This window comes from Rousettus aegyptiacus, unplaced genomic scaffold (assembly GCF_014176215.1).
Source record: "Rousettus aegyptiacus isolate mRouAeg1 unplaced genomic scaffold, mRouAeg1.p scaffold_m13_p_3, whole genome shotgun sequence".
Classification (NCBI taxonomy): domain Eukaryota; kingdom Metazoa; phylum Chordata; class Mammalia; order Chiroptera; family Pteropodidae; genus Rousettus; species Rousettus aegyptiacus.
Window position 1 is genome coordinate 150,154,242 of NW_023416306.1, and position 24,170 is coordinate 150,178,411.

General features: G+C 43.9%; 1 protein-coding gene across 1 annotated transcript in view; it reads right to left on the minus strand.

Moving 5' to 3' along the window:
- The window catches only part of MAP3K9 (mitogen-activated protein kinase kinase kinase 9), a 66,999-nt gene that overhangs the window by 39,095 nt on the left and 3,734 nt on the right, over positions 1-24,170 (minus strand). Inside the window, exon 2 of the mRNA XM_016139935.2 lies at positions 20,362-20,775. Within this exon, the coding sequence (XP_015995421.2) occupies positions 20,362-20,775 (414 nt within the window). The remainder of the gene's footprint in view (positions 1-20,361; positions 20,776-24,170) is intronic.

Consider the following 24,170-nt stretch of genomic DNA (forward strand, 5'->3'; position numbering starts at 1 on the left):
AAGGTTAAGTAACTTTTCCATATCTAAGAGAGGAAGCTAGGATTTGAATCCTGCTCTGACTTCTATGCCCATATTCCTTCCACTATACCATGCTGTCCTCCCCAGTTGAGGCTCAAATGTTTAGCAATTACATCTCTGCAAGACATTGTACATCTCTACAATGCTCGTCTCTCCTACGCCACAGTGTATCCTACATCTTCATTTTATTTGTTGTCTTGGGGTGGGCTCATATCATAAATTGGGCAGGCACCCCACCTAATCCTATGTCCTGTATGGACAGAGCCACCACTAAGAATGCTTTTCTCATAGCACTGTCAAGTTGATGATGGCTACTTCTCACTGGCCAGGACAAGGAGGGACAACTGTTTAGAACAGAAGAGAACTGGCAGAGAAGCCATCGAAACTAGGAGTCAAACCTAATTCTACCCGAGTCCACTATCCTTTCCACTAGAACCCACAGGGTCTCTGCCTGAAACATAACCACCTGAGTACTACTCTGTATCTCTCTAGGGAAGGGAACCAGCCTTCTATATTAAATGGAAGTGCTTTAGAAGTAAATATTTGGGAAGCTCAGATGCTCAAACTAGAACAGTGCTGGCAAGGTGTGGTGGCAGAAGCTTGCTGGTGGGCAGCATCTCACCAGGCATAATTTAGGGCAAATGTATGCTAAAAGCACCATGGCCGAAACAGTACCTTAGCTTGGAGGTTGTGGGGAAGGATACGAACTGATAGGCGGGACATATAACCCTCCTATACCAGGTCTGATGCCATTTTAGAAGTTGTGAGCTTTGCTTCGAGTCATATAGTCTAGACCCTATAAACTCGATACCACTGATCATCTTTAAGCCACAGCCCTCTAGATGGTATATTAGGCAAACCATCAGTATGGTTGGCGGGAGAGCTGAGAAGAAAAAACTTAAATGTTCAAAAGTGTGAGAATAAGAACTAACAAAACAGAGGAAACCTAGGATCTTGAACCTTCATCCTCATGACAGGTATGTATTTGGTGCTGAGCAGTAGCAGGTAAGCATAATTCAGCTGTTCAGTGAAGCTCAAAATGAAATGTTCTCAATCTAGGGTCTCTACTTTGATTTACAGAATCTTCTCCCATCGACCCTTCAGTCACTAGGCTGTAAGAACTATGAACCACACTTGACTGACCAATCTCTAACTCTCTACCCATCTCTAGGACCCTGTGGCTTGGCTCAGTGCCTATCTTACTATCCCTTTCATGGGAGACTCTTCGTTCCTGTTCCACCCATACCAAGTCACTATCCACGTTTCTTTGTCCTTTCCTCTAATGTGTGCCCTATCCTGTGATTTGTCCCCAGACCAGAAGAAAGGAACTATAGAGAGTGGTAAGAATGGCTAAGGCTTTGTCCTTGGACCATGAGGTTGCACTCTGACTGCAGCATCCACCTCCTTTTGGGAAGGAGGCACAACCACCACGGGTGGAAAGGGACTTGGGGTCACCTGAGCCTCTAAAATACAACCAAAATGCAGCATCGGAAATAGCACCAGGAAGGAATCTGGGTTGTTACTCCAAGAGATCAAGACATCTCCCTGCTAACATTCCTGCCTGGGAATCTACTGACCTTGGCCAGTAAAAGATAGCAACTGCTTTAGTTATTGAACAAGGTCCGCAGTCACCTACATAGGCAAAAAGGAGAGGATGAGAGAGGGATGAAGAGACGATCCTGTAAAGGAAAACAGAATGGAACTTCCCTCATCCTCACATCTCTACTCCTCGTCCTTCTGGCCATGTCTATGCCTATTACCATTACTATCATCACTGTGAGTATCTACGGAGCACTTACTACATGCCAGGCGCTGTGCTAAGCCTTTTACATGCACTGTCTCATTTAAAAACCTCATGAGATGAGTATAGTTTTAATCTCTATTCATAGATGAAGACACTGTGGCTGAACGAAGTGAGGATATTCCCTAAAGTTACACAAGGCAGCAAAGCTGAGACAACTGGCTTCGGCTCCCATGCTCTTAATGATGACCTTATTCTACCCTATCTGCCCATCATACTTGAGCAGCCACTGTGAAGAGCACTGAAAAGAACAGATGAAGAGAGGAAGAAGCTCCTCAGAAGAGGGTCACAAAATATACAGCTGCTCTTGAAGTTGTAAAGAAGGGACAGGGCTTGGTCCAGAGAGAGAATCAGAAGGGCACTCTCGGTGGGGGGAATAATGTGGTTCCAGGTCAAAGGGTGGGGTGGGGGGGAACCCTGACATGTCTAGGAAATAGTCCCTTGTTGCTAGAGTTAAACCTTCGTGAAGGGAAAAGGGAGAAGATGGAGCTAGAACAAAGGGCTGAGGCAGAACTGAAAGACCACAGGCCACGCATAGGAGCTTAAAGTCTACCCTGGAGTCATGGGCAGTTTCAAAGCAGGGAAATAGTGTGATCAGACCTGTGTGCCACCAAAGCAGCATGGCTGCAGTGAGACGGACTGAACTGAAAAAACAACAGACTGGCAGCAAGGACACCGTACCCTATTACAACTGTCCAGGCAAAGCTGGTAAACAACAAACTAAGGTACTGGAGCTGGGATGATGTGACCAAGAGATGGAGTACTTAATTACATGCACGGGGAGCAGGAGTGGCCAGTGAGTCCTAGGAAATATTCTGGCTTCATATCACTCATTTTCTCTGGCTGTGTACCTGTGCGTCATCAATCATACGGGAAGGTACGAGCATTCAGTGAGTGCAGGGGCTTTTAGAGGTCCCAATTCCCCCACCTCTGTGCCAACACCTACCTACCCACTCTTCTAACAGGGACTGAAGCTTCCCATCCCTCTCCACAAGCTCAACGACCCTAGGAATATGGTTCTTCCATTGCCAGTTGCAGCCACCACTCATGTATTACTAACTGCTACTACCTGGACCACGTGCAGTTCCACAGTCCTCATGGGCTGAGTCCAGACACTATTTGCCGAAACAGCTCAGTCCTGTGTTCATCTGGGACAATGGGCTGTGCTTCACAATGTCAGCCAAGGGCATGCAGTAGAGAGCTCAGGGAATGGCAATACTAAGAATGAGGCCAGAGGAGACAGAATTGACAGCCAGTCCTCATACGGGTACTCGGGCCTTACGCAGTGTTCAGACTGGCTTGTTAGGCAACAGGACTGTGCAACTGAGGCCTCAGTTCAAACCCAGAGACTGCCCAGGGTTCCAGGCTACTCCCAACTTCGGCCAGTTGTCTTGTGAATAGGTGCCATGGAGAACAAAGGGAAATCAGATGTATATGTACAGACCAGCCTTCTTTCTAATGTATCCACATCTGTGCTTGCCACGTGAATCAACAGCATGAGAAGTGGATTTCTGCTGCCATGTTGGGCTGGAGCACAGAAGGGGGCATGATAGGGAAGCACAGTATTTATAGACTAAGACAGCTGGTCTCAAGCATGCATAGCACAATTCACCAGCCTTTTTCAAGCTATTTTTCAATGACCCTTTTAACCAGCCCCAGCTTTCCACAGAAATTTCACTTTCATCTCTTCTTTGGATGCTATATCTTCTGCCAACCTCTCTCATGCTGCTGAGTCAAGGTTTTCTTACAACCAAGCTTCTTGTGATTAAAACTAAAACATCAGTGCCATCTCCCTGGCCAAACTTCCCAGCATGTGTCTGCAGGACACTTTGCTCTCTCCAACATCCTAAAACATGGCATTTCAAAAGATGTCAACTTGAGTACCTACAGTCACTGCCACCTTGTGCAAATTAAGCCCAGATAACACAGCTGGGACTCTAGCCCTGTGCTCGTCCAGACACGGACGTCACCAGGAGGAAAGAGAAAGGCAGAGCTTTTTAGCAGCCACTTTCCTTATGAAAAAACATCTCCCCAAACACCCGCCTGCCCTGAATATGCCCACCACACCAGCTTAAAATGAGAAGAGCTGCCAGGCCCAGCCTCTGTGCTGTCTCAGAAGCACCCAGCTACAAACTGGATAAAAATAATAAAAAAAAGAGGTGGCACATCAGACCTATGATGATTCTGTCAACAAAAGGCCCTTTTTTCTTGGCAGGTGGGCATGGGGTGCTGCTGAGGCATAGGCTCTCAGGGCCTGGATCTCCAAGCTCTGCCACCAGAGTTCCCTTGGTAGGTTGCATTTTCAAAATAGCACATCTCCCATCTCATATGCTTTCCTCCAATGTGACCTGGACACTCCTTTCACCAAGAGGTGGGTCTCTGTCCCCTCTGCTTGAATCTGAGTGGGCCCGAGACCCACTTCGACTACTAGAATGCAGAAGTAGCACCATATGACTTCTAAGCCAGATGAGAGAAGATAATGCAACTTCTGCCTTGTTCACTGGAACACGTGCTTGAAGTCTTGAGCCACCACGTGACAAGGCCAAGAGCCCTGAGGCAACCACGCTCATGGAGGGGTTAGAGGTGGGCAGTCGTAGCCTTCAAGTCCATCCAGCCCAGGCACCGGACGTGTGTAAACAAGCCTTTCTGATGATTCCTGCCTCCATCTCTGGCCTCACTCTGAGCCTCCAAATCTTTGCAGCTGAGGCCCCAGATGCTGAAAAGCAGAAACGAGTCATTCCTATTGAGCCCACTCCAAATTCCTGACCCAAAGTTTCTGTGAGCATCATGGAGTGGTTCTTGTTTGGGTAGCTTATTCCGAAGCGACAGTAATGGAAACAGTTAGCGACACACGTCTCAGTCCATTCTCATCTCTCTTGCTACCAGAGAAAAGGCTGCTCTTGGAAACAACATTTTTTAGAAAGGAAAAGCTCCCTTTTATTGACCATTTACTTTGTGTCAGGCATTATACAAAAGGCTTACATGCATAATTGCATTTAATTCTCATTACAATGCTATGAGTAAATACTAGGACTTTCCCCATTTTACAGAAGAGGAAATGGGCTCAGAGGTTCAGGACCTTGTCCAAAGCCAGGTCTCCCTGACTCAAAGCCCATAACACTGTTTCATGCTCTGCCCTTTGGCCATTTGGAGACAAGAACTGTTTCTGTATGGAAGACTGAGCTCCTCCGGATCATGGCTTTCCTGTTCAATAGTCCGGGTCTGGGCATTTCCTAACAAACCTGGGTGACAGGGGCATAGCATCAACGAACACTTGGCCTTGTTGGAGCCGGGGCAGGCCCCCTTGCCTGGAAAGTCATTGCTAGGGCCCACCATCCTATTACCAACTGAACTCTACCTCCTCTTCAAGGTCTAACTCTTCCATCAAGGCCTTCCAAAGAATTCCGCCTTCTCTGGACATCATCTCACATACCTGGGGCACACGATCCCGTACCGCCTCATACTATTCTGGTTGTTTGGGTGTGTTACATGGTATGTAGCTCCTGAGGATGGAAACAATGCAGTGGAAGTGGCATCTAAGTATATGACAAAGTGACTAACCTGTAGCACCTATACAATAGCAGGCATGTTAGCTTCTCGCAAGGACCTGTTGGGTTGAAAATCATCACCCACGTACAACACAAACATTCCAGGCTCTGTGACCTGCACTTCACCCAGGGTATCACAGAGGAGAAAGGATGCGAGGGTGGAGGAGGATGCAGCTTGACCCACCACAGGTAGCCATCACCATCACCTGGCAGGCAAGGAAGCCCTGACCACAAAGGCTCGAAACAATGCGAGTTACCATTTTGAACCAAAAGCCCTTAACAGTCCTGGAAAGCTGAGAAGCACAGATTAAAGTTTCCTATGAGTCACTCCTCAACCCCTCCACATAAAAGTAGCGAGGAACCAATCTCAAGAACCTCCACAGGCTAAGACTAGCTTTGTTCTGACTCTGTCTGTGCTATGGATGCTTTCCCATTATCTTCCTTCCACCTCCGTGCTCACTGGGATGGGTTAGACGAGGTCTGTGCCTATACCTTCCCAGCCTATCTCCAAAAATGACTCTACGAATCAATTTACTCCCCATGCGATGGAATTGAGGATCTAACTACAGTTGGGCAACCTCATAACCACACCAAGTCTTAGGGCGGTGCACTTCAGTTTTCAGGGAAGAGCCAGTGAGCTCCTCCCTCCCCTGCTCCCTGAGAGGCAGGCACAATGGGCACACGTGGGAAGCGCTGCAGGAATATCCCTGCCCCCCCCCTCCCCCCGAGGAATCTCCCTGTGAGGAAAGGTCTTAGAATAGCTCCTTTTTCCTGAACGGGGACATTCTTACTTTTTGGAATGTCATTATCAGTAACCTTCCCATTTCCTGCCTCTCCTCCAATATACTACATACCAAATCAAGTACCAAAAAGCTTTAGAGGAGCCTAAAATTGGCCAGATTCACGGTTCATGCAGCGTAGAGCCAGGGATATAACGCCAGACTCACAGGTCATAATCACAGAGCAGAGATGTGTCCACTGGGCGTGGGGCAGACAGCATCCTAAAGTAAATCAAAATCAGCTAGACTGTCTCTCCTTATTTTATTGGGCATCAGAGGGCTCATACAGTCCACAGCAACACTTCTTCAAAAGAGGGCTTTATTTCTCCCACTGATTGCTCTTACACAAAGAAGCTCACAAATTTCCTGCTTAAGATTCCTTTTTAAAAGTGTTTCTGTCAGGTTGAATCTTCAGGATTCTAGTCCTTGTCACCTCCCCCCCTACCCCCCCCATCCCCGCCCGTTCCCTCTCACCACAAAAGCTCAAAAGTACTAGTGGCAACAAAGTCAAAATTCTCTTCATGAGGCCAGAGAAGGGAGCAGCAGGGAAGCTTCACTCGTAAGGGTTTGGGGGCTGTTCCACCAGCAATCAATCCAAATTGAAGCATTAAAAAATGAAGGGTGTAAAGTCAACTTTCTCTTTCATGATATTAATCTAAAACTAGTAGGCGCAACGGAGCATGCCATGAAAAATGGAATTGCCATGCTGCTCCGACGTGATCCATCTGGTTACAAACTGAGCTGCGAAGGCAACACCCAGGAGGGCCTGCTCACCTCTAAGATGACACGGAGCTAAAGGCCTTGGCATCTGCCATTAACAGATGTGTCCAAACATTTTTGAATGTTTACTTTTCTGGTTAAAAATGTTTTAATTCCATAAAGGAGCATCTGTGAACTTATCTGAAATCTATATATACTTCCCTTATTTAAACAAAAACAAAACCACAACATGAACATAAACAAAAACAAGAGTTCAAACCAGTGGAAATGTCTGTTATGGCCCAACTCTTGGACAGCTGTATGTAAGCCTAACTTTGGTTCAGGACCAACACTAACAAGAAGTAAAGCTGAGGCTGCAGAATGAAAACTGAGGGGCCCTGGGGGAGGGGGAAATAAACTAGCTCACAGCTCCTACCCACTTTAGGACTATCAGGTCCAGAGATGTCAGAGGCCTCTGAGTTGGAGCAGGGAAGGATCCCCTCCCTGCAGTTCCAGATGTGGGGATGATCTGCCCCACGAAGGCCCCAAGACCAGGTTTAGAGTCGGGGACCAGCCCCAGCACACACAGGCTCTTCTGAGTCAGAGGGTCCATCCTGCAGAAAGATCTGCCAGAATAGTCTCCTACTGCAATCTGCTCCCAAAGAAAAGAACAGAAAGAATAACACATTTGTGCTAAAGAGCCTGGGATCTGAGTTCAAGTTCTACTATTCTCTAGCTATGTGTTCTTGGGCAAGGCATTAAACCTCCCTGAGCCTCAGTTTCCTCTATTGTAAAATGGAGGCTATCACCACCTCTGTCTGGAATACGTCAGATAGATAACCGTTTCAAATAGAATTCTATAGCACCAAATATAAAATATGATTACTCTTTCCCATCTCTAGGAATATTATTAGGGGATGGGATGGGAAATGAAGGTTCATTTACTGCTATCACCATGAATAATAAGCTAAGGAAAAAAAAATCAGATTTAATGTCATGTTACACTAATAATCCTAAATCATCTAAAAGAAGCTTACATGGGAAAAATTTAAGTTGCTTTTCCATTGTCATCCATGAAACTTGATGGGGTATCTTTTCTTGTCCCCAGCTATCATGTACTTGGGAAAGAGAAGTTAATTTTATTATTAATTTAATCCAAATAGTTAGAATGCGTAGGTCTCCTATGGGAGAGAAGGTAGAACTGCCAATGGCAGAGACATTGTTACTGATCTGCCCCAGGATTCCCATCCCAAAGCACAGGGGGCCAGGAGTCAACTGCCTAAAAAATAAAAATGTTTTCCAATTTAATTAAAATACGGGTAGAAGACCTGAATGAACATTTTTCCAAGGAAGACAACCAAATGGCCAATATATATGAAACGATGCTCAACATCACTAATTATCAAGGAAGTGCAAATCAAAACCACGATGAGATACTACCTCATACCTATCAGAATGGTACTTTCAACAAGACAAGAAAAAGGAAATCCTTGAATAGTGTTGGTGGGAATATGAATTAGTGTAGTCACTATGGAAAACAGTATGAAGGTTCCTCAAAAAATTAAAAATAGAACTACATATGACCCAGCAATCCCAGTTCTGGGTACATATCCAAAGGAAATAAAATCTCTATCTAAAAACAATATCTGCACTTCCATATTCATTGCAATATTATTCACATAGTTAAGATAAACAATCTAAGTGTCATCTACAAATGAACATATAAAGTGATACACACACATACACACACACACACACACACACACACACACACGCAGTGGAACATTAGTCATCCATGAGAAGGAGAGCCTACCATTTGCGACAACATGGATGAATCTTGAAGGCATTATGATGAGATAAGTCAGAGAAAGACAGATACAATATGATAACACATGTGGAATCTAAAAAAGCTGAACTCATAGAAATAGAGAGCAGAATGGTGGTTGCCAGGGGCTGAGAGGCGGGAAGATGTTGGTCAAAGGGAACGAACTTCCAGTTACAAGATGAATAAGTTCTGGGGATTCAATGTACAGCATGGTGACTATAGTTAACCACACCGTAGTGTATAATTAAAAGTTTCTGAGAGTAGACCTTAAATTTTCTCACTGCAAAATGAAAAAAAGTAATTTTGAAGTGATGGAGGGGTTTACCTTATTGTGGTGATCATTCTGTAATACACATGAAATCAAATCATCACTTTGTATACCTTATATCTCAATAAAGGTGGGGAAAAAGAAATTGAAATGCTTCTACTGTTTTTTTCTTCCTGAAAATTAAACCACCTAGAAGAGCAGTCAATATTCTTACACTTCTACCTAACACAGTAAAGAAAACAATTGAGCTCGAGCTCATGTTAGTAAATGGGCCAGATGCGGTCGTCACTCTCCAGCTTTGACCTTGGGGCCACATAAGCAAGTCAACTCGATTCCTCAAATGGGTTATAGATCCTATTCCACCATTGTCCACAGTACTTTGGACCCGGCTAGAAAGCCTGACAGAGGAACAGGTCTCACTGTCTAGGGCTGGGGGCAGGTGGAAGACAGAACGCTGTCCTGGAACTCCATAGGCAGGTCACTCAACTTAAGGGCCACAACTCTAAGGTTCCTTTAAGCTCTGACCTTATCCATAAATACAAAATAAAGTTAAAAATGACTGAAAACTGAAGATTATCACTATTTTCCCCAACCACGGATCTTTTCTCCTTCCTCTTGGATTCTGAAGGTTAACAGAATGCAGAAACAAAATAATAATAATAAGTGTCCAGGCAGCATGTACACTACGACTAAAATGGCAGATGAGGTATATAGACACGTCATATATTACAATAAAAATAGTCACATTTACACAGTGAAATCTGGGGTAACTCTTTTCTTTTTTCAATGATAATTGTTCCTGTTACGTTGCTTATTGGGCAAATCAGGTAGCAAACAGTTACAAGAAAATGCAGGGAAAGGTCTTAGTTACAAGATCAGTCACTGCTAGGGCCCTGTAGCCTCGCTCATACCCCACTCCCAACCCTGCTCCCAGGGACAGGCCCCACCCTATCCCATCCCTAACCCTGATCCCAGAGATGGGCAGACAGACCCCTCAAGGTGGACAATTCCAGAGGCAAACACTGGGCTGCTGACTCTCTGAGAAACTTCAAGGAATACCTTCCTTTGGGGTCCCAAGCTCCTGAAAATTTATGAAATGAATATATAAAAGGAAGGGCTTGACAACAGCAAATGCGACCCACTCAATAAAGGAGTTTGAGTCCATCTGGAAAGGAACTAGAGAGAGAGAAAACACGATTTCATAGCAACATTGGAATTGCCGCTATACATCTGGACCGCTTCATGCAAAGTCCTATATAAGGCATGATACGTGGGAGGGGGGACGTAGGAAGCAGGGGAAGATGGGAGGAAACACAACACCTCTGCTATCAAGAATCCTATTGGGAGTCCTTTGTTTTCATAGAAGATTACCAAAGGAGATCCAAAAAACATGATTTCATTTATTTCTAAGAAGTAAAACTAGGGTTTAGCGTAGGAAGATTGATTTTTCTTTGTATCTCAATTCTGCACTGTTTTGAACATGTGTATGTATTACAGTGCGTACGGAGAGAATGTGACTAAAATACTGAAAATGCAGGTACAAGGCACATTATACTCAAAAGTACAAGACCACAAATTGTGAAACTAAATACTGTAAGTACGATAATAATAACCAATATATAGAGCTCTGACTATGTGCCAGGCACTACTAAGAGCTTCACCTAGATTATTTAATCCTCACTTCTACCCTGTAAAATGAGATCGGTGGGATTATGATGATTCCTGTTTCACAGGCACAGAAACTAAGGCGCAGAGAGTTTATCATTTGCTCAAGGTCTCAGCTAGCAAGAAACAGAGCCAGGGTTCAGACTCAGTCTCACCAAGAGCTTAGGTGGGCTCACCTCCATTGTAAAGGGGGTCCACATCCTAAATGTGAGCTTGAAAGGAGAAGAGGTCTGGCATTGTTTGGAGAATGTCTGGGGTGGGAGGGGTTAATGAGAGAAGGTAACAGCGCTGGAATCTGTGATAATCAAAACCACAAATATTTCTTGAGGACCTACGAAGTGCAGGGCACAACCGGATTTGGAATAGCTGTAGGAAGTAAAGATGCCACACAAAGATGAAAAGGGGCAAGCACACTCTATTCTCCACAATACTCAAAATAAAATCTCGTTGGCCCTTCCCGAATATTCCAGTCTTAAAAGAGACTGTGCAACAAGAATCCTAAATTGATTTGAGGAGGCTGAGGCTGGCGTGGGGGGAGTTGAAAAAAGACATCCTCTTTGACCTCGGCAGCAGACTGGGGCAGCAGAAAAGGGAGAGAGAGAAATATATGGCCTTCCTCCTGGGGCAAAAGCATTTTAATTATCAGCTGAGAGGCTAGCAGAGCCATAAAACCGGCCAGCTGTCCCATTTAATCAGGCCAAAGGCCATAATGAGACAAGACAGCATTTCTCAAGGGGCCAAGCACTGCGAGTTAAGCCTGGTCCAGAGGGAGCAAAAGGCACAGGCGTCTTCCACAAGAGGCCCAGGTGCAGGCACAGCTGGACAGGGCTGGAGAGGATCAATCCCCTTTTGAAGCTTTAGCTGAAATAAATCTGCCCAGTTTGGTGAAAGTGGTGAAACTAAACCTGGCTGACTCCTCATACCATTTCAAAAAGGGAAACCCAACTATATTCTGTGTGTACCCAAAAAACAACAAGGAATAGGAAGAAGTTTCTCTTGCTTCTTGGAAAGAGGAAAAAAAGTACAGCCCCATTACTGTGATTCCTGCGGGAAACTGGCACGTATTATTTCACACCATCTTAAAAAAAACACTCCTCTTTTCTGTATTGTCCACATTTTACAGATGAGAATCCTGGAGCTCCAAAACGCTAGTCACATGCCCAATGTCAGGGGCTCAGGAAGTAGCTTGGATCCAAGGCCCTCTAATTCCTGAGCCAGTGTTCCTACCATTAGAGCGCAGTGGTTCCCAAAACTAAGCTTAAGGGGGAAATGCTTTCCTCTCAAAGCAAAACCTCCAGGTTCCTTACAGAGAGCGAACTCCCAGGGAAGTTAGGAGATAAAGGGATATGAAATCCATAGCTTTAATATGTTCCATTTCTATATCTCACTGTCACAGCCTAATAGACTGCAGAACAGTCTTCCTGCAACTCTGCTGGTGAGTGGGGACAGAGGCACACAACTAAAACCATCTAAGTGGTCTTGAGCCCCATCTGAAAAAGTCTATATCGATTCAGAAAGGTGGGTGGGAAGCCAGTAGCAAAGCCCTGAGACACCAGGATGCCCGCCGCTCAGCTTCAAGGACGGAAGTGGCATTTGACTAACGGTGTCCTGCTTGTGGACGCAGGCTGCCCTTGCTTCACCGTGAATCCTTGTCATGATTCATGTGACCAGAACATCCTCTCTCAACAAGGCCATCTGTCACGCCCTGGGCAGCAGAGAGGGAAGGGAGCACCTGTGGGCTGCTGTCAACTGTTTTCTTGCTAAATTGTTTGGCAGAGATTCCCCATTAGGAGCGTTGGCCCCTGTGACAAGAAGCCAAAAAGGGGGGAACCTGGGCACACTACAGCCTGACCCACGGATTCTGACAGACCAGTCATCACCTGCTCCCAAAACACACATGTTCCCACTTAAGCCACATAATGTCAGTCCTGGGAGGGGCCTCAGAGACTGTCTCATCTAAACTTCTCATTTCATAGATGAGGAATCTGAGGCCCTAAGAGATCGCTAGATGTGCCCAAGGCCATCAGCCAGGCAGTGCCGAGGGCAGCACCCGGGCCAGGGTCCCTTCCGCTGCACCACCTCCTCTTACTCCAATGTCCAATTTAAGAAGTTCTCTATAACGGTGTTGATTCATACCCTTATCTGAGACTTGGACTGGTAAAAGCTATAATCTTTTCCCCATAAAATGAACATATACACATTTTGCTTAGATTCCAAGGGGTTAAGGTTAACAGCCCAAGTGTGGTTCTACAAGACACTGACAGGGAATTATTGAAGGGGATTCCAGGGTAAATGGATGTCACCATCTTATATGTCAATTTTCCTGTCTATAAGTGACCCTGAGCTACCTCACGGGAAGGAGGTAAAAGCATCAAGTCAGGGATGGAGAGTTTTCAAAGAGACATGGAGGAAAAGGGTGAGATGGACAGGCTCCTGTCTTGTCTCCTCAGAGATCTGGAAGCACAAATCTTGACCCTGAGGGATGACAATGTCATAGGCCACCTACCTGTGAAAGGTAGAGGTCACGACTTAGCTGTTACCAGTTTTGCTTGAGGAGAGATGCAGGGAAGAGAAGACATAATCATTTATTTGACTTTCAAGGTAATAGTGGCTTAAATGAGACGAAACAGAGGTAAAATGGAAGAGGCTAAAGAATCATCTGGAAATCAGAGTCCACACACTTTTAAAGCCCTTCTTGCCTTAAGTCTGACCCACCCCTCGTCGAAGCTGTTTACCCCAAGTTATTGGCTCATTCACAGTTCAGAAATACCTACCAAGATCCATCATACAACATAACCTTCTGCTCCAACTCCAACGCAGGCTTTATAGATGCCTAAATGTTGCTCGGGGCCCCGAGCTACTCCAGCCTCACTGAAAAAGCTGCGGAGAAGCCCACAGAGTCAGCGAGGAAGAAGGAAAGGTGGGAGGTGCTCCAGAGCAAGCTTGGGGGAAATGAAAGCAAACATTCCAGTAAGAGATCAATTACCCTCACGGAGCCCCTCTAACGACTGGAGAGGACTGAGGCAAGGGAATCCACAGGGAATGTCAAGGGCACCTTTGCCTCCTGGGGTGGCAGGAGGCCAGGTTGTAGTGGGGAGCACGCTTTCACTGGGCATCCGTGTCTGCCGGTCTCTCTGCCTGCAACATCCTTGCCCCACCTACTCTCACCACTTAGTCTCAGTAACTCTTCTTCACTCGTTCATATCCTCAGTGAATTCTCAGGCATGTCCCCTTATTAGTCATTTTCATGGCACCAACATCTTCCTTCCACAGCACTCCCCAGAATCATGACTTTATATTCTAGGTCCTCCTCTCTGGCCCCACAGGAAGCTCCTTGAGGGCAAGGCCTATGTCTGTTTTTGTTTACCATTATATTTCTAACACCAAACACTCAAAGTGACACACCTTTGTGCAGGAGATAGCCATGCCCAAGGGAAAAGCAAGGTTCCCAGACAAAATTAAAGAACTAAAGACACAATGTGACCTGTAGGTCAGACCTCCTGGCCTTGCCAGGTTCTGCTGAGTCATGTCATCTGGCTGGTTGCTGACTTCATTTCAGCTTTATTCACTAACGTATTTATTTTGACTTGCAGAACGTGTCTCTGTATTGATAAAAAAAAAAAATGCTACCCATCAACTGAACATAATCCTCTGGAACATGCTTGGTGGCTGTTAGGGGGCCGTAGGCATGGCCTTCTCCAACCAAAGGAGAAATCCAATTCACTGAGTGTTTGAACGCTTTTGCCAGGAAAAATCCTCAAAACAAAACCTGTCATCCTCTAACTCTGTAAGAGGGAACTTGTAGCAAAGACCCCAAAGACCAGAAATGGGGAAAAAAATGGGGAGGGAGATTCAAAAGTACCTGAGTCAGGTACTGTTGGAACTCTCTCATTTGGGGATGTATTCATGAGGCAGAGAAAAAGTCATTTATGTACCTCTCGAAAAGAATGGGAATTGGGTTCTCTAGCCAGTACTTCACTGGCCCCAGATCTACCCTAGGAATGTTCTATAGTTTGTCTAATTCTTCTATAGGAAAAGCTGCTTTTATGGCTACTCCTTATCCTTTTCTAGGCAAGTCCTTTCTGCCACATTGCTCCTGGCCAGGATGCCTGTGACTTAGCAGCTTCATCCTTAAGTTGGGCATGTGTTCTATCCCAGGAGGATCTGTGCAGGAACAAGGACACTAGAGAGTGGAATCCAGTGGGTCACAGGGTTCCATAAGCCTTATGGCCAGCAAATTCTCAGCGCAGAGAAATTCTACACTAGGAATGCAGTAGAGGCTGTGACCAGTATCCAGCCCAGGTGCACACCAGGGCTTAGAACATTATAGCCAGCCTGAGGCCAAGGGCAAGATGGAAGCTCCGTCCTCCTCATTCCTTCTGCTTCCTTAACTTGTGAACTCTGAGCGAACACAGAATTGAGGGGAGGAGTGGTGGGGGGTGTGCTACTTGGGCTTCCAGTTGCAAGAGGAGCAGCCAATCAAAGAAGTCAAAAAAACTGGATTGGGCACTGTGAGGAGCATGGCAGGGATTCACAAATTGGTAACAAAAGGAATGCTGAGGTCAGATGAAATAAGCTGGCAGTAGATCCAGGTAGCACAAGACAGTGGCCTGTTCCAGCAGGAACAGGCAACTTTGGCCAGTGAGCGTTACTTCGGGGCTAGCATCTGAGAAGGGTGCAGAGAACACAGGATGCAGACACTGGAGGTCAGCAGCAAATATGCTCTGACAGTGCCATACTCTGCACCCAGAACAGGTCGGTGGACTCAGAAGTTAGCAAAGATCAAGGCACTGAAGATTATGAGGATGAAAAGCAGCCTCCATGCAAGTGAGGCGTGAGGGACCTCCTCTGACAAGAGAAAAAGAATTTTTATGTTTTGAGATCCTGCAAGTAGACCAGTTCAAGTGACACTTTTTATTCACTTCTTTACTCATTCATTCAAGTGCCTGGAAGCTAAAGACACAAAATCTATTTGGAGATGTAGGGGATGCTCCTGAAATCATAGCTAACAAAAAGAGGCGGACAGGGATGCAATTTGGCAGCAAGCTGCAGGCCGGCACAGTGTTTTCCTTTGTTTTTCAATGGTCTACATTGGGATACTCACTTCATCATCATTCCCACCTAGCCCTACGACTTCACACTAGCTACTTCACAAATTTACTGACCCTGACTAGAGGGCATCTGAGCTCTAGTCCCTTGTTATCCTGGTATTTTTCTACACATTATCAGGTAAGATGTGTTTAGCACCAAACGCCTACTCGGCACTGACTGCAGTGACAGGCTAACAGGAAGGTTAGCTTGTCACTGAGCTAAGCACAGAAAAATGGGTAAAATTTGGACAGGGAGAGAGACGAGGCAAGGGCACTTCTGAAAACAAGGTTATTCCCATGGCAAAGGTGAGTGTGATGAGGGCCTAGTGGCTGGGAAGTACAGGATGTGTTCCAGAGTAAAGAGGAAACCAACCGGCTTGGCTTAGGGAAAAGTACCCTTAGAGGAAGATAAGGGAGATAAGGCAGTAAAGACCTCATGAGAAGTTTAAGGTGATATCTGAAAGAGGAAGGCAGGTGTGGCTGGTCCCAAACCAGATACAGTTCCCTGCTCACCTCTGTTCTTTCCACTATGAAATTTAGAATAAGTTGATCATACGTCAAAAAAATGTGGATGCCACGGCTCTGTGAGCAGAGTAATATTACTTCTAATTATCTAAAATTAAAGTACTACAGGGCCGTGAGAGATAATGCAGCGAAACACCCCAGCTGCCCTCCAGCAGTGTGCCAGCAATGGCGTAGTGACTGGGAACACACGCTAAGGAGTCGGCCCTGGGCTCACAGTCTGGTCCTAGGAGTGGCTGTGAGAGCCCAGAGAAACGGCTCACCCCTTCTGAGCCTCGGCTTCCTCATTTGCGAAATAAAGACATTCATGGTCTTTACTCTGTAGAGCTGCAGTGAAAATTAAATGAGAATCCACATAAAATGCTTAAACAGTGCTTGACTTACATAGGGTGCTCCAGGTAGTTGTTGTCGTTATGACTGTTACACAGGGGTTGACTTTGTTAACACAGCATAGTAGATCTAAATGGTGGATTACTGTGCAACTTTTAAATACCTTGTGGTAAAAGAATAGTTTTTAAAAAGAATAGTAAGAAAGTGGCCACACTATACTGACAAACGAGGGGCAAACAAGCAAAATGTTTATTAGAATTCCCTATGCATGATTTATGAGTAAAAACAAATATGCATAAATGCAAAAATTGAAAAAACACACACTGCTTTTACCTCTATGTTTTTCTATGTTGCCCAAGAAGAGGAAATAGTTATTTAATAATAAAAGTAACAACCCTCACTTTGGGTAAGGCTTTCCATTTTCCAAAGCTTTTTTATATGATCTCATTTTTACATTAATTTAATTTTTAATGGTCGCTATTAAACTGCTATTCTTGCAAGTGCCTGTAAGTCAAAATCCTGAAATCCATCTACCTACCCCTAAAAGGACAATCTTTCCTCTAAAAGACCGTTTTCACTAACACCATTGCTAACACTCAAGCAACTGGTTTTCTCCAATCTGACAGAGCAGAAAACACAAGAATCCATTTTTATAGCCAGGGTTTTTACAAATAGTTTCAAGAAATGATGTTGTAAGTTAATGACGCAATGTGGCACAGTAGCATAAACCATTATTTAAATCAGGAGTCTGAGCCACATGTCCTAGGGCCTGGCTAACCTTCTTTGGCTGTATGATGCCTATTATCTGAGATAACGGTTCTCCCCGATGCATGACATGTATTAAGATTCCATGGTCAGACTGCCACCAGTCATTCTCCCTCTTCCTTAGTAACAAACCTGGATTATGAGCTGGGCTCACTGCCACTCAGAACAAAATCCTCTGTCTCCCAGCCTCCCCTGAGCTAGCCATGGCTCTGCAACATTCTGACCAATTAATGCAAGCAGATGTGTTGTGCTAGACTTCTGGGAGGGTAATGAGAAACAACTCAGCTACATGGAACACCTTCTGTGCTTCTGCCTGTTACGCAGACCAATCAACCGGCATTTCAGCAGCCATCTTGGGCCACAAGGCAACACCTGGGATAAAAGCCATGTACTGAGATGATGGAGTGAAAAACAGGAGCCTGGGTCTCTGATGACTCTGTGGAGATGCCCTACAACCCTCCAGACTTCTTTTCAGAGACAAACGAATGTACACCTTGTTGTAGCCACTGTCATTTTGTTTTGATTTTTAGTACAGTCAAACCTAAACTTATTGCAGATTATATATTAACATAGGATGCTATTGGCTATACACGTTTCACAGCCAGTAAACAGCACGTGACTTTTTAAGGTAGGTAACCAGGATGATAGAACATTTTAATAAAATCACTTTTTTACTGAACCTTTTGTAATCACTAGATGTTTATCACCAACCATGTTCTTTGTTTCCACAAAGACGGCCTCCATATATACATATTCTTTTCTCTAGAGGTTCAAAGTCGACTAATTCATAGAATTCTGCTCTCACATGACAATGAGCAAAATTTGACTCTCTGGAATCCCTAATAAAAACCTAGGGAGGCAGGCCAGTGTCTCCAGGTCTACAAAACACAAAGAAGTTAGGACTCTCCAACTGGAGTCAAAGAAGTGACATAACATTTCTAAATTGATTTTCAAGTCATGCACACACAGCAATGAGTGTCGCCAAGGTTCACATTGGATATACTGTATACAATCCCAGGCAAACAGCCACCCACAGACAAATGCCAAGGAGGTATCTGAATACACATGTGAGGTTTACAGCAAGCATCACCATCAGCACCAATCAGGCAGACCAATGGACTTTGCACACTTCTGGGCAGCAATTACCTTGATGAGGTCTTTTAAAATACAGCCCTACGTGTAAGTCCAATTCCTGCCACAACACACTGCACATGAAGTCTCCCCCTTGGAATCCTAAAACCCACTTAAGGACAAAGATAAAAACAGGGCTTTGTTTCCTGGATTATGGAAGGACATTCAGGTCTCTTGCCATCTCCAGGAAATAGCAGAACCTTGACAAGTTAGCATTTCCTTCACAAGAACCTAGATTTCAAAACAGGAACCTCATAAAAGGTAAAACCTTGTATTTATTGCTTGAAATTACATCCAAATTTAAAATTTCATAGAGGAAATTTACAATTCCATCATCTAAGCCTAATTTTTTAAATGGGCTCAATTATGTAAGGCTAGAGCACTTTGCCTAGTTCTTCAGCATAATAAGGATATAGGAAAAAGTAAAATAAAGAAAATTAAGTTTCTATATCACATTTTCTACTAACACATCTGCTAATTCTTAGCCCATAATCCAAAGCAATCTCTAAGTAGAAATTACTTTGAAAAGGGATCACCAAAAGTTTTAAAACATTTAAAGAACAGTTTTAGAAGAAGGATAAGAATAATCATATGGCAAAGAGACATGAATAATGGCAGAAAGAGAAGGGAAACCAGATTTTATTTTTTGGAACTTACGTTCTTCACATGCATCATATCTAAAATACATATCTAATGTTCTATACTCTTGCAAGGATGAGTTTTTCTATTATTAAGGGGGAAGAGATAAGAGTAATAAAGGCTAAAAATTGGAAAGTATATTTGTATATATATAAACTATATATGCTTTAAAAATGTCTGGAAGGATATGCCAAATGTAATAGTTATATACCCTAAAAGAAAGCATTATGAGTTATCTTCCTTTTTTTTTGTTTACACTTTCTGATTTTTGTACAATAAAAACACATAATTTTAAAACGTATTTTTTTTTTTTTAAAGTAAATGGATTCACAATAGTATCAACAGAGAAATACGCCACATCTGGAACAGCTCGGAACAACACAAAGCCTGAAGGATTTCTGGTCTCAAAGCTGAAGGATGCAGAGAGAGTGAAGTGCCCGGGGCCCACACCATTCCCAAAGTCCTAACACCCTCCTCTCTGGACAGGATGCTCATGGTGATGTTAAGGATATACCATTTAGCAAACTGTAGCCTCTCTACTATGCAATTTAGGCAAGAGGCACAAATGACCACACCAAAGAAGCATATTCTCAGTGCCTGCTGATTCAGCCAAGGAACGAAACTAAAGTGTCTACCAATTCTCAGTTTAATTATGTCTAACACTTGCTTTACATTCCAGTTTATGGATTCTAGTTGTTTAATAAACAGTTATTCCTCAGTTCCCTGCTATTAAACACTAGGTAGTTACGACAATTAATTAACATCACCCCTAGGCTATCAGGATGTCTGTCACACTACCAGCCGGGTCATGACCTCCAGCTGTCACTGTCACCTGAATTGGCCACACAGCTTAAACACTACGCCTTATGGCCCCTTCTCTGGTGCGTACTTCAGTTGGGGTGTTTACACAGAAATGTAAACAGGTAGTTTAGTTTTATTTTATCTGATGTTCCATCAAAGATGAAAACCCTTTTTGTGATTATGGACACACTTCCCTCAAGTAGAAATTTTTTTTTTTTCACAGTACATCGCAATTACACATTGGCAAACCTGTCTACTAACTTGAGCTCAGAATTATCCCAAACCCCTCAGGTGCCTCATTCTTTTATTCCTAAAACAATTTTTCCTGGCACTTATTCCACCCCTAAGTCAAGGACGGAATGGTTTTATGCAAAGGGTTGCACTGCCCTTAAGATTCCATTAGGAATCCACTCCACCTGAAGCCATGGACTGAGTCTGAAACTGCTCTTAAGCCCTCCAGCCCCATTCCTTTATACTCACTGTTGCTGGACTTAAGGTCACGGTGGATGATGGGGACAATTGCCTCATCATGTAAGTAGTTCATCCCTCTGGCAATCTGCACGGCCCAGTTCACCAGGATGTCTGGGGGAATCCTTTTCCCAGATAACACTCTATTCAAAGGCCCTCCACGAGCAAACTCCATGACCAAGCAGAGGTTGGGTTCCTTCAGACACACCCCCCTAAGGGCAATGATGTTGGGGTGCTTCAGCATGGCGAAGAGCTTGGCCTCCTGGCGAACATTCTCTATGGTCTGGCTGATGTCCTCATCGGGGTCGTGGCGAGCTGCTTTCACAGCGACCTCATCCCCTATCCAGAAAGCACGATAGACCTTCCCAAAGCCCCCGATGCCAATAATCTCTTCCAGGGTTAGCTCCGCAAAATCAATCTCTAACACTAAGAAATAGAAGAAAAAAAGAAGCAAGTCAAAAACATTCTGAAAACACCATTTAATCACCCATTTACCTGAATGGGTAAAGACAACAAGTTGTTCACCTGGCTTTTCTGTCTCCCCACTATAAGGTAAACTCCATAAGGGCAGGAAATGTGAGTAAATTACTTTCTGTTGCATTATCCTTAGTGACTAGCACATAGTAGGTATTCAATAAATATTCATGAAAAAAGTTCTATTTGGAGCATCATGCAGAATCTGGTATGAAGATCAACCATTTTAACTATATGGAAGGATCATTTTCATGAGACTTATTCAGATTTTACTGTGTACTAGGTGGTGAGAAGCATACAATCCGATACCAAAGCAGACATGCTACAAGCAAACCATAGTGTGAAAAGAGCTTTTGTAGTAGTGTGATTGGAAGATCAGGAAAATCACTAACTCCCACCATAGGACAGGGATTAAGAAGGTGAGTGCATAAAGGATTATCAAGGAAGGCAACATTTGAAACAGTCTTACAGAATGAGTGGGAGGGATCTTATCAGGCTATGAAGATCAGGGTGGAGAAGGACAATCCAGACAGAGGGAAGAGTTACGAGCAAGAACATGGGGCATGAGAGTATATGGCATATTAGGAATCTCAGGGAATCCAGGGCAGCTGAACTACATGCATTAAGGTAGGAGATGAGGCTTAAAGCCTTGTTAGGGGCAGCCAGATCATGAAATGCTTTTAAAGCCATTCTGAGGGGCTTTAAATAATAGGAATCATATATCTTTAAGGAGAGTGTTATTAGACCTGTGATTTAGAAAGGAAACCAACTCTGGCAGCCATGTGGAATATAACCTGGAGGACCAAGAGCTTTGAAGCAAAAGGAACCACTAAGGAGACCACTGCAGTAACCCAGGCACATGAGCACAAGAGTCTGCAGCAGTGAAGACAGGGAGGACAGAGTAAATTGGGAGACCTTCGAAACTTGGTTCTACCAGGACCTGGTGACTAAGATGTGCAAGAAAGGAGCGTCGCTCCATTCCTGGGCCACGGCTCCATTCCTGATGCTCCCAGTATCACACCCAACCACTCATGGTCCTTCCCAAATCCAGAGTTTGAATCTAAGGTACTTGCTTCTATCTTTAGCTCTGTTTGGAAAGGCTTCCATGATAGATAATAACAGCTACCAGTGACAATAAATCTCAGGCTAGATATGGTGTTGCTATATGAGCAAAGTGCTATTTTATGTTTCTTTCATGAAAATCCTGTTCTCTGTCTTCTCAGTCTCATTGTCTTTGCCTGGCTTACTCATGCTCATCTCTCAGGTCTCAGGTTAAACATTAATTTCCTAGAGGAACTTTTTCTAACCCCTGACTAAATGAGGTCAAGCCACCACCAAACACTTGCATAGCAGTCTCTATTAGGCAAGACTCAACAAGGTTATAATTACTTGTTCAATGTCTGTCATGCTGCTAGATTACAAGACCCACAAGGGTGGATTCTATCTGCCTTTTTTATCTGCCATACTCACCACGCCAAATATTTAACAGGTGAAGTAAAACAGGGACAAACTCTATCTCAATAGGAAATAAACCAAACTTAGATGTGAAAAAATTTAAATTGTACCTCCTAAAACAAATACAGAAAATAGTACTTCTGCTTAAACAAACGAACGAACAAAAACAAAAACAAAACAAAACAAAACAAAAAACAAGCAAACAAAAACTTCGTTAAAAATTAGGGAAACAAAAATATATTTCTTAACTTTTGGCAACACCAAAAGAGGAACTGCCTACTGCTGTTCCCTTCCTTAGACGGCCGGCCCCATGATGCCTCCATTCTCCACTCAGAAGCTAGTGGTGCTCCAAACTCTGTTCTTGCTTAATGACAGTGCTTCTATCCTATCTAGGGCTAATATTCATTCACATTTTGCAATGCCATTGGCAGTGTGCACCAAGGAAACTCTTAGGAAAAGTTAGCTGGACTGTCCTTATGTATACAAAAAGTATAGCCCATCTTGACCCCCAAAGTTCTAATTGTTCAAGCTTATCACCTCACCCAGCATTCTTCCTGAACAAATGGTGTGGCAGGTCCTACAGACTAGCAATCTGCATCCATTGTAAAGTTCTTCTAGCATGTCTTTCAGTACCATAGAGACCAGAAAGCTAAAAACTCCATTTCCCAGACTCCCTGACAGTTGGAGTTCTGGATGCAAATTAGATTCTGCTGATTAGATGCACAAGATTGGAAGGCAGAAGTGAAATGGAGACCTTTTTTTTTTTTTCTTTTTTTTGCTGCTTCTCCTGGCAAGCATTGCTGTGGAGAAGTGGGGTTTTCTGCAACAGCACATGAGTGTCCAACCATTCTGTGGATGTGGAGAAGAATGTTGCAAGGTCAAGTGGTTGCCTAATCTCTGGACTGTAACTACAACTGGGTGTTCTTGAAGTTGGCAGCTTCAATGACAACTCCTGATTCTCTACCTTCCTGAACAGAGAAGTAGCAGCTTGCCTGGTGGGCCAGGTCCACGTTTTCTGGACGTTTTCCCCTAGGTCCAGCTGAGAGCCATTTTTCCCTGTGTGTCCAATAATTCTGTAAACACCTAATTTCCTGTGATAGAGCACTTTCTGCTTAAAACAGTTTGAGTGTTTCTAGGTCCTAAAATAAAACCTGACTGATTACTAATTATTGCCTTATCTATATAAATAAGAAAAATATACCTATGTTAAAGAGAGATCAGAAATCCTCTTGGAGAAATACATAAGTTATGTTAGCAGTCTCCTTGATCATGGGGGAAAGGAACATTCATTTTTTTTCTTCTAGCTTTTATAGTGATAAAAAGATATGTACCTATTTAACAAATTTGCATTTACACATCTTATTACCGTAACCGAATATCTAAATTCTCCTTAAGAGAATTAGTTGTTGTATTTTCTTTTGTACCCTGCCTTCTTTCCTCTGGTCTGAAGCATAGTTGTGAACACACAAGAGGTGTTAAATATTTATTTAAGCGTATGAAGATTTACAAGATGTTTCTGAACTAAGGTGCTGAAAGGACAGCTCCTCTGATGGCATTTTGCAGTTAGAAAACCTAGACAGAAAACCTCTGTGGGGAAGACAAAGCAATAATCTCTCTCAGGTTCTAGACATTTAGTTAAGAAAATATTATGACCAGCCTTCAAGAAAAGTATAGAACCCAGCTTACAAGCAGACAGCAGACAGAATGGTGGGGGATGGGGACAAGGGAGGAAGCTACTTTCTTTTCCCTTCTGTGCTAAGAATTCTCTTGGGGTAGGAACTAGACTTTCAGTGGCAGCTGAGATGATGTGGGGCTCTCTTTCCCTCCCTGCTCCAGTAAAGACCTGGTTTTAAGTAAGAATCAGGTCAAGTCACATTCATTACATTTTTCAG